Source organism: Geotrypetes seraphini, chromosome 7 (assembly GCF_902459505.1).
Source record: "Geotrypetes seraphini chromosome 7, aGeoSer1.1, whole genome shotgun sequence".
NCBI classification, from domain to species: Eukaryota; Metazoa; Chordata; class Amphibia; order Gymnophiona; family Dermophiidae; genus Geotrypetes; species Geotrypetes seraphini.
In genome coordinates, this window is record NC_047090.1 from 87,537,612 (window position 1) to 87,552,417 (window position 14,806).

At 48.6% G+C, this 14,806-nt stretch overlaps 1 protein-coding gene across 3 annotated transcripts in view; it reads left to right on the forward strand.

Moving 5' to 3' along the window:
* The first annotated feature begins 498 nt into the window (after window positions 1-498).
* Window positions 499-14,806, forward strand: part of BAZ1A (bromodomain adjacent to zinc finger domain 1A) — a 510,052-nt gene continuing 495,744 nt past the window's right edge. The window contains exons 1-2 of one of the 3 annotated variants that reach the window (XM_033951344.1): window positions 499-631; window positions 947-1,084. In XM_033951344.1, the coding sequence (XP_033807235.1) occupies window positions 972-1,084 (113 nt within the window). In that variant the 5' untranslated portion in view covers window positions 499-631; window positions 947-971. Of the gene's footprint in view, window positions 632-655; window positions 788-946; window positions 1,085-14,806 lie in introns of those variants that run through there. The other 2 variants (XM_033951343.1, XM_033951345.1) reach the window with 2 other exon arrangements.

Below are 14,806 nucleotides of genomic sequence, written 5' to 3' on the forward strand. Positions count from 1 at the left end.
CTTTATAATACCGAGGGCCTCAAAATAGTATCTGGTGGGTCCTGAGTTTGAGACCACTGTGTTAGACCTAAAGGAGAAATTAAAAGTCTTTTTTGTTGTTTACATCTCAGGGCCTGCCTGGGGTTGGATAAGTGTTAAACTGTAACCTGTTCTGAGCTCCCTATGGAGGACAGGATATAAAACTAACTAAATTTATTACAAATATTTTTGTATTGGGGGGGGGGGGGGCTGTTAACAATGTTCGTCCTGGGTGTCACATACCCTAGATATACCACTGCTTGTACCAAGACGTAAAAGGAGACCAGACGAGCGTATTCTTCCAGATCTGAAGACTCACCAAGATTGATCGCCCATAAACAGGAATATCTCACTACACCACAGGTTCTCTTTTCGCTCCGATTATGATTCAAATATGGAACAAAAATGGAGCGCGTTCGTGCGTCTGCGCCCGGACTTCCTGCTCAACGCTAATTGGGGCAGACTAGCAGCGGTGGATCTTCCCGGTAGCGCAGCCAATGGTTGAAGGCAGCAGGGGAGAAGGAAGGTAGGGCTAGCGAGCTCCTCCTCTTCATTACAGGGGTTCCGAAAAGTCGAAGATATCCGCGGAGCTGAAGATAGAGGAGGGAAGAAGATAGCGTCTAATATACTTTGTTATAAAACGCGCGCCGGTGGCTGGTCGGGGCTGCGCTCCCTTCCCACAACCCCCCTCCCTAACTCCTCCGTCAAACAGACGTTATAAAGCCCCCCTCCCCCTCCCTTAGCCGAAAAACGGTCGCGCCTCTGACAGGTACAGGCTCGGGCTCGTTGCGGGGAGGGTGGAAGTAGGAAGAAGCCGGGTCTGTGCTGTCACTAGCGCGCGCATAGGAAGGGGAGGCTCGTGGCCGGGGAACTCTTCTTTCTGGAACTCTTAAGCGCTCGTGCTCACTTGTCTCTCGTGTCGTGCCAGGACAGCGCCGGCGCTCGGACCGAAGATGCCGTTGTTGCACAAGCAGCCGTTCACCAGGCGGGAACTTCCAGCGGACCTGCGACCAAACGAAGAAGTCTTCTACTGCAGAGTGACCAAGGAGATCTTCAGGGACTATGAGTAAGGATCTGTTTTCATACTTGGGACAGAAAAGGGGGGCGGAGGCGGCCTCTTTCCCACAGGTTCTCTGCTAACCCCTATGGTCATTGAGCCACAGGAGTTCAAACCAACCGGCAGTCACTTGTTCTCTCCTTGCCTTTTATTTATTGAAAGTAGAAGTTTATGAGGAAGGAGACTATGGGGTTTCGGCGTGGCAGTGACATGGATTTTTTAAGTGAGTGCAGGAGCGGTGGTGGGTATATTTGTCCCCTTCTTCCCCGGGGCCCCTTAGCTGGGAGTGCTTTTCATGAACTGCTGTTAGGCCTAAAGCAAGGGAAAGTCTCGGTGAAGTGAAAAACTTCACTCGGGTAGAAGAGGGGAAAAAACTGTACGTTGTATGACGAGATCCACCTTTCGTTTTAATTTTTCATCCTCTCCCCTCTTCATCCCTGGGGTGCCACCCGTGTTTTGTGCTTAAAATGAGGTCTGAGTAAATGCCGGAAGCTTTTGGCGCAGCCGGTATATGCAGCCTGTAACATGTGCCTCCCACTCATTGTTTTGTTACGGGTCATGGGCATGTGGCATAGAAAGGGGTTCTGCCGCTGTATAGCTTTTTCTTTTCTGTTGCAGGTAGATGCAGAGTGTTTGTGGAGTACGTGAGACTCCTGAGTAATAAGTGGAGGCACTGGAACAGCGACTTGATGCTGTACTAGTAGTCTTGATTGCATTATTCCTTCTTGACTCGACCCTGGCAAGTTAGGAGTGGGTGACTTGTGTAATCTGGAGTTCCCTTTTCCAGCGAAAGCTGTTCACTTTTAAAGGTGGATTTTAAGGTTTCTGACTAGAAGCAGCCATGTATATTGCAGTCCATTTTGATACCTTGCCAGTGGTGTTAATTCATGTCCTCATGCTTTTGCAGTTTTAAGTATGTTATGATCTGTGATAGATAAAGAAAAAGTGAAGCTACATCAGAATAATTTTCTGCAGTATAAAACTGCAATGACGTTAAAGCATATGCATACCATGCTTTAAGATCACATTAGCAATATGTTTTTCTTTCAGGTTTGACTAGGTAGTTTTGTTTTAGGTTGTACTGGAAGACATTCTCTCTCTCCCTCTTGGTCTAGTATAGACGAACCCTGGAGGGAATGTCTGTTTATGAGAGGCATAAATGGGGCAAACTATAAAACTTATTCCAGAAAGTAAATCGATTTCCAGGGGTAGATTGTGTTTTTTTCCCCTTCTCCACAGATTTGTTCAAATCTTTTAGTCACCTTGATGATGTCCTTTGGTAAAGAGTTCAGTCGGCTTTATTGAATGTAAGGTCTGAATATACTTTTCTAAGATTTGTCTCCATTTGCATAGTTGCATAGTGTCATTCTTGTTTTATATTTGTTCCATACCACTCATAATTTTTTAAACTTTTGTGTCGTATCCTATCATCCTTTTTTCCAAGTTGAATAACACCAATCAGTTCATCTTTTCTTTGTATGAGAGGTATTATATCCTCTTCATCCTGTGTTGCTTGTCTATGATCCTTTTATAATTCTGCAATATTACTTTCTGTAGAAAAGGCATATGATTCTGTATGTAGTTGCTTCTCATTACTGATGAATCTGCAGAAGGGTGTTGCTCAAAAACTCTGAACCTTCTGCAGTGAGCTCCCCCTTCTGTTTTTCCTTCTGAAAGCTAACTCAGAAGTTGTGTTCTGATCTGCTCTTCTTTCTTTTTCTTATTTTCGAATGTTTTTGCTGTTGGTCCTCAATTTTTTCCTGCATGGCTTTGATACTCAGAGGTCTCCTTCTTGGGCTTACTCTGCTGGGGAAAAGACGCAGTCCCATGTGAAGAGATTGCTGCTCCCATGCCAATCTCTTCGAGTACCTTTGCAGCCTGCCTGCTTTGTGTTTAGGAGCACAGGGTCCATTCCCCTGGGAGCTTGCTCGCTTGCTGATTTATCTGAGGCTTGAGCGCAACCTGTGGGGCTCCTGTGTAACAATCCTCTGTAGTGTTCTCCCTAGGGCCTTTTAGCCAGGTGCTCCACCCGGCTAATATAGATGACCGCCCGGCTGTCATTACATTACATTACATTAGTGATTTTTATTCCGCTTGTACCTTGCGGTTCAAAGCGGATTACATAAGAAGAGAACTGGACATTATCCCAGGACAAGCAGGCAGCATATTCTCATATGTGGGTGACGTCATCTACGGAGCCCCAGCGCGGACAGCTTTTCAAGCAAACTTGATTAAAGTTTCAAGTTTGCCACACTGCACCACGCATGTGCATGCCTTCTCGCCCACTAGAGGGCGCATCCCACCTCGTGGTCCTCAGTTCATTTTTTTCCGCGGAGCCAGAAGCCCTGTGGAAATTGAGCTCCTATTTTTCGGCCTTCTGACACCGTGTCTGAGTTATTTTGCTCGGTCGCTGTGCTTTAATTCTTGTTTTTTCGTCATTGGCTGTTGTTTTTCGTCAAAAAAAAAAAAAAGTTTAGTTCTTCCGTTCGGCTCCGGGTCATCGAAGAAGCCATCCTCGAGTTCCTCTGCGTCGGGTGGGTCGGCCTCGGCCCCGCCCAGGACTCCGGCCACTAATGCCCCGAGGGAATACTCGAGACCGAGGTCGCCCTCCAGGGAGCATCCCCCGACCTCGGACCTGCCTACCATGGTCGGGATTCCGGCGTTCCAGGACCTGCTCCAAGCGTTGATTTCCTCGGAGCTGTCTGGCGCCCTCGAACAACTGCAGTGGGCTGCGACCTCGACTGCTTTGGCCTCGGGGGCTGCGACCTCGGTCCCGACTCCCTCGGTTTCGGCTACCGGGACACCACCGACCTCGACCTTGCCCTCGACCTCGGGGGCCCCGCCTGAGAGCAGCGTACGGCCCCGGGACAAGGTACGCAGAGTGAGACGGATTTCCTCCTCCTCGAGGTCCTCCCGGGGTTCTTCGCCCTCGGGCCGGCCTCGGGCGAGGCGTCGCCCGAGGAAGCCGAAGCGTTCGCGAGGCTCTCCTCGGCGACGTGGTCACTCCTCGCCGCTCGGGGGCGAGGCCTTGCGGGTCTCGGAGCTTCGCCTCGATAACCCGAGGCTTCTCCGTTCCCCTGCGAGGGGGAGTTCTCGTGACTCCTCGCCGAGGAAAAGGGGGCGTGCCTCGGTCCCTCGGACGCCTGGGACTTCCCCCAGGCGTTCTTCGAGGCGGAGATGTTCCCCGACTTCCTCGAGGCCATTGGATCTGGCCTCATGGGGCTCGGGGTCCGGTAGGGAACCACGCTATTCCCACGAGGCTTCCCCCTTTTGTTCGGCGGAGAGGTCGAGAACTCCCTCGCCGCCTGCCAGACCGTCCTCCTTCTCCAGCTTTGTGCAGGACATGGCGCGTGCCTTGGGTCTGGACCTCATGGCTGGATCTCAATATACTAAAGAGTTCCTCGAGGAGCAGGACCTCCCCACTCCACCAAGGGGATCCCCTCGGCTGCCCTTGAATAAGGTCCTTCATGGAGTCCAAATATAGGACGATTCCGCCCAAGGGTTTTGAGAGGGCTCAACTCTCCCACCAGTCCTTGCTGGTTGAGTCTGCTCTCAAAAAGACGCAACCCTCCTGAGTTTCTGTGGCGGTCCCGCCCGGCAGGGAGGGTCGGACCCTTGACAAGTTTGGTCATCGCCTCTATGCGAATTCCTTCATGGCGAACAGGGTTTTAAATTATGCCTTTACCTTTTCGTCCTATCTGCGTGGCATGGTAAAGGATCTGCCCCAATATCGTGAAGCCTTGCCGGACTCCCGCAAGGAAGGGTTCGACAGGTTTATGTCCAACCTGTCTCAATTGCGCCTGTACCTTTTTCACGCGGTGTACGATGCGTTTGAGCTGGTATCGAGGGTGTCGGCTTTTGCGGTAGCTATGCGCCGGTTGGCGTGGCTACGCACCCTCGATATGGACCCAAACCTGCAGGAACGCCTTGCGGACTTACCTTGCGTGGGGTCCGAACTATTTGATGAATCCCTGGAGGCGGCGACCAAACGGCTCTCGGAACAGGAGCGCTCGTTGGCCTCCTTGGTCCGAACGAAATCTCGAGCCACGCCGCAGAAACCCTTCCAGCCTCCCCCGAGGCGCTATCCTCAAAAGTCGACCCCGGCTTTTTCTAGGCCACCGCCTCGGCGCCCCCCTCGACAGGGCAGAGGGGGACAAACCAAAACTCCAGCGCAGGGTCCTGCCAAGCCAGCGCCGTCCTTTTGACGGGCTAGGCGGATGGGGCCGGCCCCCCTCCGCGATCGCGCCGGACCCCCTTCCCATAGGGGGTCGACTCCGGTCCTTTTATGCGGCTTGGACCGAGATAACATCCGACGCTTGGGTGCTCCGGACCGTCTCCGAGGGCTATTCTCTCAACTTTTGCTCTGCGCCGCCGGAACAGTCACTGGGGGCTTGCCCATACAATCGGACCCAGCTCCCCGTCCTCATGGCCGAGGCCAGGGCCTTGTTGAAGCTTCGGGCGGTGGAGCCTGTACCCCCCCCCCCGACCAGCGGGGGCGGGGGTTTTACTCCCGTTACTTTTTGGTCCCAAAAAAGACCGGGGACTTACGTCCCATTCTGGACCTCAGGAAGCTCAACAAGTTCCTGGTCCAGGAGAAGTTCCGGATGCTGTCACTTCCGATATTGTATCCTCTCTTGGAGGAAGGGGACTGGATGTGCTCCCTGGACCTGAAGGAAGCGTACACCCATGTTCCGGTGCATCCCGCCTTCCGCAAGTTCTTACGGTTCCAGGTGGGCGAGCTACACCTGCAGTACCGGGTCCTCCCCTTCGGCCTGGCTTCGTCCCCTCGAGTCTTCACGAAGTGTATTGTGGTAGTCGCTGCAGCCCTGAGGTCTCGGGGGCTTCAGGTCTTCCCTTACCTGGACGATTGGCTGATCAAGGCCCCGACCAGGGAGGGGGTTATCTCAGCGACCCTACAGTCTATCGCCTTCCTTCAGCGACTAGGGTTCGAAGTGAATTTTCCCAAGTCGCAGTTGTGCCCGGCCCAATCACTTCCGTTCATCGGCGCAGTGCTGGACACTGTTCGCCTCCGTTCATTCCTCCCTCCACCTCGTTTGGAGGCTTTGGTTCGGTTGGGCCGTCTGATCTCTCAGCTTCCTGCGGTGTCGGCTCAGCGCATGATGATGCTTCTGGGCCACATGGTGTCTACGGTCCACGTCACTCCATTCGCCAGGCTGCACCTGAGAATTCCTCAATGGACTCTGGCCTCTCAGTGGCGTCAGGAGTACGACCCTGTCTCTCGTCGCATAGCAGTGACTCCTTCTTTGAGACGCTCGCTCCGTTGGTGGACCGACTCTTCGAATCTTTCCGGAGGTTTGCTCTTTCTTGTCCCTCCTCATTGCAAAGTTCTGACCACGGACTCCTCGGAGTACGCGTGGGGGGCCCACAACGACGGTCTGCGGACCCAGGGACTGTGGTCGACGGAGGATCGCCGCTGTCACATCAATGTATTGGAGCTTCGCGCCATTTTTCTGGCGGCTCGAGCGTTCTGCCACCTACTCCGAGATCAGGTGGTCCTAGTGCGAACGGACAACCAGGTGGCCATGTATTATGTGAACAAGCAAGGTGGGACAGGCTCTTGGTCCCTTTGCCGGGAGGCTCTGCGCCTTTGGGAATGGGCGATCTCCCAGAACATCTTCCTACAGGCGGTCTATATCCAGGGAGAATGGAACTGCTTGGCAGACAAACTCAGTCGGCTTCTCCAGCCGCACGAGTGGTCACTCAACTCCAGAGTCCTACGCGACGTCTTCGACCGCTGGGGGACTCCGCAGGTGGATCTGTTTGCCTCCCCGGAGACTCGCAAACTTCCCCTGTATTGTTCTCGGATGTACTCCCTGGACCGTCTAGAAGCGGATGCCTTTCTTCTCGACTGGGGAGGGAGGTTCCTTTACGCGTTCCCTCCTTTTCCCCTGATCTTGAGGACGTTGGTTCGTCTCAAATCATCCAGAGCCACTATGATTCTCATTGCGCCTCGGTGGCCTCGTCAACACTGGTTCTCCCTGCTTCTTCAACTCAGTGTCAGGGAGCCTCTGCTGCTGCCTGTGTTTCCCTCTCTGCTATCTCAGAGTCGGGGTTCGCTGTTGCATCCCAATCTTCAGTCCTTACACCTGACCGCTTGGTTCCTTTCCCCTTGACTTCGGTCCAGGTTTCTCAGTCAGTGAGGGAAGTTTTAGAAGCCTCGCGCAAGGTCTCGACCAGGCTTTGTTATTCCCAGAAATGGACCAGGTTTTCCTCCTGGTGCTCCTCACGTCATCTGGACCCGGATTCGGTCCCGGTGTCTTCGGTGCTGGACTACTTGTTACATCTGTCTAATTCCGGCCTGAAGACGACATCTGTTCGGGTGCATCTCAGTGCCATTTCTACTTTCCATCGCCACTTGGACGGACGTTCTCTTTCGCTTCATCCTCTGGTGACGCGTTTCATGAAGGGTCTAATCAATGTTTGTCCCCCTCTGAAGCCTCCTCCCGTAGTTTGGGATTTGAATGTTGTCTTAGCTCAACTGATGAAACCTCCCTTTGAGCCTATCGACAAGTCTCTCCTGAAATTTCTTACTTGGAAAGTGGTATTTTTGATTGCCCTCACATCTGCTCGACGGATTAGTGAGCTGCAAGCTTTGGTTGCGGACCCGCCTTTCACTGTATTTCATCATGACAAGGTGGTTCTCCGCACCCATCCAAAATTCTTACCTAAGGTTGTGTCTGATTTTCACCTCAATCAGTCCATTGTCCTTCCTGTTTTCTTTCCTAAGCCCCACTCCCATCCTGGCGAGACGGCGCTCCACACGCTTGACTGTAAGAGGGCGTTCGCATTTTATCTCCAACGTACCAGGTCTCATAGGAAGGTTCCTCAATTGTTTTTGTCCTTTGATCCTAATCGTTTAGGACATCCTGTTTCCAAGCGCACCTTGTCCAACTGGTTGGCTGCTTGTATTTCTTTTTGCTATGCTCAAGCTGGTCTTACGCTCCCGGGTCGAGTCACGGGGCATAAGGTTCGGGCGATGGCAGCTTCTGTGGCTTTCCTCCGTTCTACTCCTGTGGAGGACATATGTAAAGCTGCCACTTGGTCTTTGGTTCATACATTCACCTCCCACTACTGTCTGGATGCTTTGTCCAGAAGCGACGGCCGGTTTGGCCAGTCGGTGTTACGTAACCTGTTTTCCTAAATTGCCATCCTCCCACCTGCCCTTTTTTGGTTGGCTTGGAGGTCACCCACATGTGAGAATATGCTGCCTGCTTGTCCTGGGATAAAGCACAGTTACTTACCGTAACAGGTGTTATCCAGGGACAGCAGGCAGATATTCTCACAACCCGCCCTCCTCCCCGAGGATGGCTTCTTTGCTAGTTATGGAACTGAGGACCACGAGGTGGGATGCGCCCTCTAGTGGGCGAGAAGGCATGCACATGCGTGGTGCAGTGTGGCAAACTTGAAACTTTAATCAAGTTTGCTTGAAAAGCTGTCCGCGCAGGGGCTCCGTAGATGACGTCACCCACATGTGAGAATATCTGCCTGCTGTCCCTGGATAACACCTGTTATGGTAAGTAACTGTGCTTTTCCAGGAGGGTACATGACATTGGGGAATACAGATTGAGGGTATAGACTTAATAACAGAATGAAGGTATAGACTTAATAACATTGGAAGATAAATCAGGTTACATTACATTACATAGCAAGTAGTCTGTTTCCATACGTTGGTAGATAGTCGGTTTCGGTAGGATGATTTAGGTTTCAGGTAGCTTTCTTGGCATTTCGTTTTTTTTTTTGTTTTGTTTTGTTTTTTCGTTTTTTATTGGTCGATTGAGGGTATGGTGCCAGGGAGTGAGCAGAGCCTGGTCGGAGTAAGTGGGAAAGAGGAGAGGGAGATTAGGTAGATTGTTTATACTTTTTGAACAGCAGTGTTTGATTTCTTGGGGAAGAGGAGAGGGAGATTAGGTAGATTGTATATACTTTTTGAACAGCAGTGTTTTGATTTCTTTACGGAATGCTTTGAGGTCAGATGTTGTGGTTAACAATCTGATGATGGAGGGTTCGAGTTTTGCTGCTACCACCGCTGCTCAACATTTAAAAAAACACCTATCACTGGTTTGGAGATTTCCCGCCTTAGCCCGTAGCGAACTCATGCTTCGGGGCTCTAACGTGTGCATGCCGGCTTCCCTTCTCTTCCCTCCGAAACCGGAAGTTACATCCCGGGGTGGAGAAGAGAAGGGAAGCCGGCACGCATACGTTAGAGCCCGGAAGCATATATTTGCTACGGGCTAAGGCAGGAGACATGTCAACAACGGAGGGAAGCTTACAACTTTCTGCTTGTACTTGCTTCGGGCCTTCTTCGCTGCCGGATCCTGCCTACTTTCTGTTTCTGCGAAGGCAGGACCTGGCAACGAGGAAGGCCCGAAGCAAGGAAGAGCAGCAAGTTGTAAGCTTCCCTCTGTCGCTGACCTATGGAAGAAAGGTCAGGGATGGAGGGAAGCTTACAACTTGCCTAGCGACTCTGCCAACGAGTGTGTGAGATGGGAGGGATGGGAAGAGAAATGCTGCTGCTGCACTCAATTGGGGAGACAGGGAAGAGAAATGCTGCTTCACCCAATGGGGGAGGGGGAAGAGAAATGTTCTGCTGCACCCATTTTTTGGGGGGAGGGAGAAGAGAAATGCTGCTGCACCCAATTTATTTGGGGGGAGGGGGAAGAGAAATGCTGCTGCTGCACCCAATTGGAGGGGGAAGGGAAATGCTGCTGCTGCACCCAATTGGGGAGGGAAAGAGAAGTGCTGCTGCTCCACCCAATTGAGGAGGGGAAGAGAAGTGCTACTGCTGCAGCACCCAATTGGGAAGAGAGAGGGGAGAAGGAAGACCAGGGAAGGGAGATGAGAGGAAAGAGATGCCAAGAGCATGGGAGGGAAAGGAAAGGAGCTACCAGACCATCGAGGGGTGGAGAGATGTCAAGGCATATGGAGGAGGAGGCAGATGCCAGACCAGGTGAAAGGAAGGATAAGAGATTCCAGATAATGGAGTGGGAGGGGGAGATGGAAGGAGAGGAGAGAGATGCCAGAGCATGGGGGAAGGAAGGGAAACTAGACAAAATGCCAGACCAGAGGGAAAGAAAGAAGAGGTGTGCCAGAGAAGGAGAGATAGGAGGGAGATGCCAGGGCATGGGGGGAGAAGGGAAGGAGATAAAGATGCCAGACCATGGGGTGGAGTGGGAAGGAAGGAAAGGAAAGGAGAAGAGAGAGATGCCAGAGCATAGAGGAAGGGGTGAAGCTTAAATGATCCATGTACAAAGGAGAGAAAGGGCACAGGATATACAGTTTATTTAAGGGACATAGAAAGAAGGAAGATGCCATTTGGAACAGAGAGAGGGCGGACACTGGATGGAAAGGGCAGAGAGGGTGGACAGTGGATGCAAGGGGCAGAGAGAGGGTGGACAGTAAATGGAAGGAGTAGAGAGAGAGAGGGCAGAGGCTGGGTGGAAGGGCAAAGAGAGAGGACAGATGTTGCATGGAAGGGAGTGAGGACAAACCCTGAATAGAAAGAAGAGAGTGAAGAGAAGATGATTAAAGCAGAAATGACAAAAGATAGAAAACGTTTTTTGTTGCTTTACGTAGAATCAAGTAGTATTGTAACTATTGATTTAAAGTTTTTAAATAGGTAATGGAAATAAGGCATTTTTTGGTGGGACTAAACCCCTTTCCTCAGATCAGAACAGGATACCATAACAGCAGTATACTGTACTGCAGGGGTGCCCAAATGGTTGATCGCGATCGACCAGTAGATTGCAAAGGCAGTGTGAGTCAATCGCGTTGCCTTTGCGATATTTTTATTCCTGCCTCCCTGAGCCAGGCCAGGCACATACAAATGCTGGACTCGCAAGACTTTACCTCCGACGTCAATTCTGATGTCAGAGAGGAAGTTCTGGGTCAGCCAATCGCTGCTTGGCTGGCCTGGAACTTCCTCTCCGACGTCAGAATTGACGTTGGAGGTGAAGTCTTGTGAGTCCGGCGCTTGTACGTGCCTGGCCTGGCTCGGGGAAGCAGCAGGGAGAAATCGCCTTGGTGGCTTAGGGGGTAGGGAAAGAATCTGGGAAGTGGAGAAATTGACGCAATGGCTTGGGGGGGCAGAAGGAGAGAGAAAGAAAGACAAGCAGGGGGAGAGAGAGCGAAAGAAAGACAGAAATAAAGAGGGGGCAGGGGAGAGAGAAAGAAAGACAGGCAGGGGGGAGAGAGAAAGAAAGAAAAGGGGAGGGGCAGAAAGAAAGAAATATTGGATTTACAGTCAGAAGAAGGAAGTGCAGCCAGAGACTCATGAAATCACCAAACAAAAAGGTAGGAAAAATGATTTTATTTTCAATTTAGTGATCAAAATGTGTCCGTTTTGAGAATTTATATCTGCTGTCTTTATTTTGCACTATGGCCCCCTTTTACTAAACCACGATAGTAGTTTTTAGCCCAGGGAACCTATGAGCTTCGAGAGCAGTGGGGGGCATTAAGCGCAGCTCCCTACGCTAAAGACCGCTATCGCGGTTTAGTTAAAGGGGAGAGGGTATATTTGTCTATTTTTGTATAGTTGTTACTGAGGTGACATTGCATATTTTAAAGTCATCTGCCTTGACCTCTGAAAAAATCCCCGAATACAAATGATAATTAACTTTTTCTTTGTGTACAGTGTGCTTTGTGTTTTTTAAAATTTTATTGTTGGTAGATCATTCTGACTTGGTCATTTTAAAAAGTAGCTCGGAAGCCAAAAAAGTGTGTGCACCCCTGCTGTACTGTCTTGAATAAAGATTTGGCCTCTGAAAGCTAATTGAAAAATGGATTAGTCCAATAAATGGTATTTTCTTATTTCTCATTATTTGTTTTATTTTTATTTGCTAATTTGTAAAGTGGTGATTGTTATGTAGCAGTTTTTTTTCAAATTTACATCTACTGTCTTTATATTTTGCACAGTATTAGAGGACATGTCACTGTTTCTGTGGTGTTGCATTGTATGCAGAGTCTGGTTTCTTGATTCAGTTTAACTTTTGTCTACATAGTTCTATTTTTATTTTGTGATTATTCTATATTGGGCGAGGGTGTAATCTGTCTGTGTGTATGAAAAGGACATGGCTTTCCTCTTAGTATCAACTGTACAGGATCAATTGACTGTGCAGGATCTGGCTTGTTTAGTTTTACAATGCATGTGTTGGTGTTCTAGTGCTCACTGTAGTGTTTAAAATGCTGCCTTTTCCTGGATGCACCCTTGTTGTGTGACTCACGGATTATTATTAAAAATATCATTTTTATATAGAGGAGGGGGGTTGTTAAAAAATGATCAGCACTGGCTGTCATATATATGTCCCATTGCCCCCACACACACTATAAAGAATTAAATTAAAGTTATTTTCAAATGACATAAGCAAATAAAAATAAAATATTTTTAATACATTGCTAAGTATTACCTGCCTCTTTACCTAAACTGTTTTGCCCTAGCTCTCACTTTGCAATACAGCAAAATAAAAAAGTAGCAGATAAAGATCAATCACACAGGTCTCCTTCAAGGCTCAGTAATGCCTCTCCATAAATTATGTGGAAGAGGTCTGGAAGTGGGGATAGCATCTATTTCATATCCTCAGTGAGAGTCAGGAAGGAACCTAGTGATCAAAACATTATTAGAGGTGCTGTAGGGCCATTTCTTGTATGACTGGATGAGCTATATTAACAACTGTTACAGTAAGTAACTGTGCTGTTTTGACACTAAGATTAAAAGTTAATTAAAAAAAAAAAAAAATTAATAAGCACATAAATTACAGATGGTGGAGGTAAACTAATGAGGAGTTTAGCTACATTAAGCCTGAACTTAGTATTTCATTTTAGTTCAGGCTTAATGTAGCTAACCTCCTCATTGGTTTACCTCCACCATCCGTAATTTATGTGCTTCTTAACTTTTTTTAAAATTAACTTAATCTTAAATAGTGTCAAAACTATAACTTTTATCTTTCATTTTATAAAAGCTGAAATGGGGCTCCATAATTAATCCATGTTTCGCTGGTAGACTCTTTCAAGGAACAATCCCTAATAAATAGCAAAAAGAAGAATATTAGAGAATAGTATTAGCCAAATGAATTTTACATTTTATTTTAAATCAGTGCAAATACACCTTTGTCTATCCATATTAGCACTCACCATTAAGAAAGACCCACTGCCAGCCTTGTATCATTCTAAATATGGCCACGGCATCTTTCTGCTTGTTTATATATTCATGCATCACATGACATCCAACTACCTATCAGAGAACGCTACTCTACAGAGCGCAGGAAAAGCTAAGGAGTGTCATCCACTCCACTTCCGCATTAAGTCCATTTTTGTTCATGGTAGTTCAGTTGCCTATCAATGTCTCCACCCTCCTCGCCATCTGAAATCTTCAACTGAGTGACCTGCTTCTAACCAATGCGCTATTATTGGCGCCTGCGGAGATTGAGTCATCATCCTAGACTTGTGTTTGTTCAGCCTTATTTCCTTAATAACAGCAGCAGATGAATCCAGAGACCAATGGGATAGCACACATCTACCAGCAGGTGGAGATAAAGAAACTGATTAACAGGTGGTCTTATTGGCTGGCACTCCTCCTGTATCTTCAGTATGTTCTTTCTCCCAACAGGTGATGGTCGCTATTCAACTAGCTCCTGGATTCTGGCTGTGATTGGACAATTAATTTTCTCCTGTTGAGAGTGCTCTTCAGTGAGACAGGGGTGTCCGGCTGAAAGGTGGGTGCCGACTTTGGGAGTTAGACATGGGCCCCCCAGGTCACTGCTTCACCCTCCCCTCCAGTGGATTGAGGGGTATTGGTGATTCTCTCAATTTTTCTTCTTTCCCTCTTAAAAAAAAGAACAGGAGACACCAAAGTTGCTGTAGCTGGACTGTGCTTATCTGATAGTCTACAGTCTATAACTACCAGTCTTCACATCTTTCCTATCAGTTTGGGTGAGAGGATTTTTAATTTTACTTTGTTTATTATTTCTGCTGGTTTAGTTAATTTTCCTGTCAGTTTGGGTGACAGTAATTTTAGTTTTAACTTTGTTTTCTGCTGGTTTGTTTCTGTCAGTGCAGGTGAGAAGAATTTGGTTTTAACTTTATGTATTGCGTATTCCGGTTTGTGTCCATCAGTTCAGCTGAGAGGAATTTTAGTTTTCAATTTGTGTCTGCCGGTTTGAGTCTCTGACGCGAGTTATTTATTTTTGTTAGCAGTTGGAAAGTGGTGTTTTTCATAGCACTCACTTCTGCTCGATGAGTCAGTGAGCTGCAAGCTTTAGTTACTGACCCACCATTCATGGTGTTACATCATGACAAAGTGGTTCTTCGTACTCATCCTAAATTCCTCCCTAAGATGGTTTCGGAATTTCATCTCAACCAATCCATTGTTCTTTCAGTGTTTTTTCCAAAGCCTCATTCTCATCCTGGAGAATCAGCTCTTCATACTCTGGACTGTAAACGTGCTTTGGCCTTCTACTTGGAACGCACCAAACCACACAGCACTGCTACTCAACTTTTTGTTTCCTTCGATTAAATAAATTGGGCCATCCTATTTCTAAGCGTACCATCTCCAACTGGATGGCGGCTTGTTTCTCTTTCTGCTATGCCCAGGCTGGATTATCCCTTCACAGTAAAGTCACAGCCCATAAGGTTAGAGCTATGGCAGCTTCAGTAGCTTTCCTCACATCTACACCTATTGAGGAAATTTGTAGAGCTGCTACTTGGTCCTCGGTTCAT